The 4569-nt window shown below is 43.0% G+C and overlaps 1 protein-coding gene across 1 annotated transcript in view; it reads right to left on the minus strand.

Moving 5' to 3' along the window:
• VANGL2 (VANGL planar cell polarity protein 2) overlaps positions 1-4569 on the minus strand; it is a 30920-nt gene that overhangs the window by 8279 nt on the left and 18072 nt on the right. Inside the window, exon 8 of the mRNA XM_018574184.1 lies at positions 3034-3180. Coding sequence (XP_018429686.1) covers positions 3034-3180 — 147 coding nt within the window. The remainder of the gene's footprint in view (positions 1-3033; positions 3181-4569) is intronic.

Consider the following 4569-nt stretch of genomic DNA (forward strand, 5'->3'; position numbering starts at 1 on the left):
AGAAAAGGGAGGCGCCGGCTGGCCCAAAGGGTTTTCCAGCAAGCTGAATGACCCTGGTCCTGCAGGTCACTGCTGTCCCTGAAGAAGACCTACAAGGCCAGGGCCTCGTCCAATTGTCATCTTGACACAGGTCGCATGGTGTAGGCAGGGCCGGATTTACACTCTGCTGCCCCAAGGCCAGGTTCCTTAATGTGCCCCCCTACCAGCTGCCCCTCTACTCCGTGCTGCCCCAAGGCCGGGCCTTGGTTGGCCTTGTGGGAAATCCGGCCATGGGTGTAGGTACATCAAGGGTCAGCTATGTATAAGAGGTCCGGGCAATGTGTCCTCTCCATCTACTGAGGACTGCCGGTAAATAGGTCATGTGATGAAATACATTTTTGCAATTGTAGCAAAAAAAAATAAATACAAAAATGTAAACAATATAAAAAAACAGAAAAATTGGATTTCCAACCCAAAAGGGTTATTTTTTTTTAAATATTTTTATACCAGGGCTAATTTTATTTTCTCTCTAGGTAGCCCTAAAATGTTACCATCTTTTTTTTTTAAAAAAAAAGACTTATTGGGCTACCCGAGTACCCACTTTTATAGAACCAAGACAAGGTAGGGAGATATTTAAGATTTAGGTCACTTGAAATATTACTGAATCTTCCTTTTTTTTTCTTCATTTTATGGTTACCGTGTCCCCAAATATATTTAATTTTATATTAAAAAAAGAGAAAAAAAGCAAGCAATGCATATAAAAATCTTTATGGGATTTCTAAGGAGAAAACATAGCAGAAGCCGTTTGCTTGCGGGCTCTCTCTCTCTAATTGAAAATCAAATCGGTCTCTGCCTGAACAGGGCGGGCAATGAAGAGGAAGCATGGGCAGCAGGAATCGTTTCTCTTAAATCAGTGCATATTAAGTTTCGGCAACAGGGTTCTTTTGTCTCAACTGAGCAGCTAAGAACAGACGGGTAAACGTGAAAATGAACCGAGAGCTCCATCTGCTGGCTGATGCAATAAAAATTAAAAGGAGAACTATGAGGTGAGTGAAAAATCGCTGATCCTCATAGTTCTAGCCGACCTGTGACAATGAAACTGTCACGCGACAGCTCGATAGATCAGGAAGTGAGAGAAACCATATCGGCGCTCGCTCACTTCTCGATAGTCTCCCTGCAGAGAGCCGTGACTGTCACTTATGGCTCCCTGCAGGGATTCCCCCCCTCCCCGATCCTCCAGCGCTGACTGGCGGAACGGACGGGGGAGGGGGCGGGTACAGCTGGCTCTGCCTCTAGATAGGCAGAGCCAGCTGTCACTCACGCAGCTGGGTGAATCTCAACAGCAGTGTCGGGATCCGTCCCGGCTCCAGCGCTCTCAGTATACCGCGAGCTGCAGCTTTCTATATACTGAGCTTTGGGTGACGGGAGGACGCTAGTTTACGTCCTCCCGTTACCCTTAGGAGAACTATGGGGAAAAACACTGACCCCGTAGTTCTCCTATAAACGATGTACTTGAATTTTTTCTATTTTCTAGACAATTTCCCCCCCCCCGCTTAAAAAATCCCGTACCTCCACGCTTGTAGGATCATGTGACTCTCATACCCCTCCCACTTACGTGACGGCAATGGAGCTTCATGATTATTTAATACAGGATTTATATAGCGCCAACAGTTTGCGCAGCGCCACACAGCTACCTACTCACGTATCACTGGCCGCTCCCTTTTAGAGTGTAAGCCCTCAGGGGCAGGGCCCTCCTTACCATCTTGTCTTGAATTGTATGGCAATTGTAATGTCTTCCTTATATTGTAAAGCGCTGCGCAAACTGTTGGCGCTATATACATCCTGTATAATAATAAAGTTCCATTGCGGTCACGTAAGTGGGAGGGGAATAAGAGTCACATGGTCCTACAAGCGTGGAGGTGGGGGATTTTTTAAGCAGTGGGAGGGGAGGGGAAAGGAATTAGCCCATCTCTGCCACAGGAGGGTAGGGAAGAGAGTCCTCGGCCCTGAGTAAACTCTGAGCTTGCAGGGGGCTCCTTATCACTCAGCAGCTGAACAAATAAAAGTATGTGCCACTTCAGAGCGGGGATTGAAGAGAACCTGTTCTTCGCCCATGCTATGACAAAATACAGGTTTGCTTTAGGAGGACCACCCCAAACTACTCTGGGGAAAGCACACACCACTGGAATCTACAGGTTCGCTTTAGGACCACCGCAAACTACTCTGGGGAAATCCCACCACTGGAATCCACAGGTTCGCTTTAGGAGGACCACCACAAACTACTCTGGGGAAATCCCACCACTGGAATACACAGGTTCGCTTTAGGAGGACCACCACAGACTACTCGGGGAAAGCACACCACTGGTAGATATATATGAGGAATGATTGGGTGATTCTATGCACCAGTGTCCTCCTAAAACCAAAAAATTAGGTCAGGTAACATACATTTTTGTAAAGATAATAATCAATAAAACCCACCTATAGCCAAAACTTTGTTTTTTTGTTATGTTATTTTTGGATAGAACAGAGAAGAGTTAGAACCTCGGTCATGTTTTAAATGCCCTCGGCCTCCACGGAGGTTTATTTTCTCTTCCTGTTTGGACACCCGTCACCAGGAAGTGAAGTGAGGACAATTTGGACAGCCATAAAATCCTGAAAGGACTTCTAAACCTTTCCGATTTACCTTGAAAATGTAAATTTTTTTCCTTTGTTCCCGTTGGGATGATTGAAGCTCTTTTTTTGTTGTATTGGACACCCATCAATGAGATGTTCCCTCACTTCCTGCTTTGGCCGACAACCATCAGATAGACAGAAAGTGAGGAAACATCTCCCCACAGAAAGGAAAATGTTGAGTAAGGTTCCAACTCTTCCACACCATCCAAAATTTAAACAAATGAGAAGTTTTGGCCGAAGTTGGGTATTAACAGCAGCAGAGGACAACCCAAGAGAGGTCCATACAACGCGAGCCAAGTAGACGAGGTTCTCGACAGGGAGGAGACAACAGGTGAAGGACAGAGTGGAGAAGACCGAAGAGGCCCGGTGTTATCGGCTCACCCTCTCCGAGCGAGTAGACCTTGAATCCAGACATTTTCTTGCTCAGGATGGATTTTGGCAGGTTCAGGAGGGCGGGGTTGTAGACGGGGAAGTCGTGATAATAATTTTCCAAAATCCATACAGCGACTCGCTGGATACTGTGAGTAGAACAGACAGGGGTGGGTGGGGAGGAGAGACGGTAAATTAACAAGTGTGCCAAGGCCAAGGTGGAGGGGGGGAGGGGAGACACAAGGGGAAAAAACAGGAGGAACATGGGAACAAAGGCAGTGAATCAACTGGACCAACACAATACAGAGATATCTAGCAGAACAAAGATGGCTGCCGAGACAACACATGGTCACCACAGTGGTGGTGAGAAGAACCAAGCCCAAATTTTATTTAAAACTCTTTAGTTCCCTGAATTCGATAATTATAGGCCGGGCTTCTCCTCTGGAATGACTATCCTAAAAATGTTGGCACAATTTATTACATTTTTGTTTTGCCTTCCATTGGACTACCACAAAAAGTTGAGGTAAACAAAATGTACGCAATAATAATGGTGGCAAGAAGTTCTTAAAGTGGATTTAATATTTATTAAAAGGGAACATCTCTGCAATAAATAATAAAAACTGTATATCATTTTAATTTCTGCTACAGTTTTCTCATTTTGTCTCTCATAGTTGAGGTCTACCTATGATGCCAATTACAGGCCTCTCTCATCTTTTTAAGTGGGAGAACTTGCACAATTGGGGGCTGACTAAATACTTTTTTGCCCCACTGTATACACACACACACTTTATAATAATTTTCTACTGCAAATATATATTATTTGGAGTAGAAAATTACTGTAAAAGTTACTATACAGTATATGTAGATTATGTAAATATATATATATACATATGATTTAATAATCATTTTACACACACACTATATATACAAACACACATTATATATCAATATAGATCTATATCTATATCAAAAAAATAAAATTGCAATAATCAAAAAAGAAAAAATTATAAGCCTCCATTACAAAGGTTACACAACAATCACATGGTCTCCTGGTACCAGGAGGACCTTGGTGTACGTTCCAAGTCATTAAAGACTGCAAAGGGTCTATTATCCTATCAGATGGACCTTTATCCGGTATCATGAAGTCAGCAATGCACAACCATAATGTACATCAAAAAGATACTTATATATACACATACACACAATAAAGTCCTCAGATTCCTCCCCCCTCCCGTCACCCAGACATAAGATGTTGTCACTCCCATTCATTGTACTACAAGCTGTGTACTCCGGGAATATCCCCATTAATATTCCATCGCTGGGCTGACAAACAAACATCGTAATGCCGGCAGTTACCATGGGAACAACTGTATACATCCCATGTTCCCAGTAGGAAACAAATCTGCATTAATAAAAAGGCAGATTTGCAAATATCAATTTTTTTTACAAGCAGTTACGATGTTTGCTGACTGCCTGTTTATCAATTTTATAATTAATATTTTTTTTTTTTGTATGATTTTATTTTCATGATATTTTATTTTTTGTATG

The sequence above is a fragment of the Nanorana parkeri genome, unplaced genomic scaffold, assembly GCF_000935625.1.
Source record: "Nanorana parkeri isolate BGI_ZX_2015 unplaced genomic scaffold, ASM93562v1 scaffold2794, whole genome shotgun sequence".
Classification (NCBI taxonomy): Eukaryota; Metazoa; Chordata; class Amphibia; order Anura; family Dicroglossidae; genus Nanorana; species Nanorana parkeri.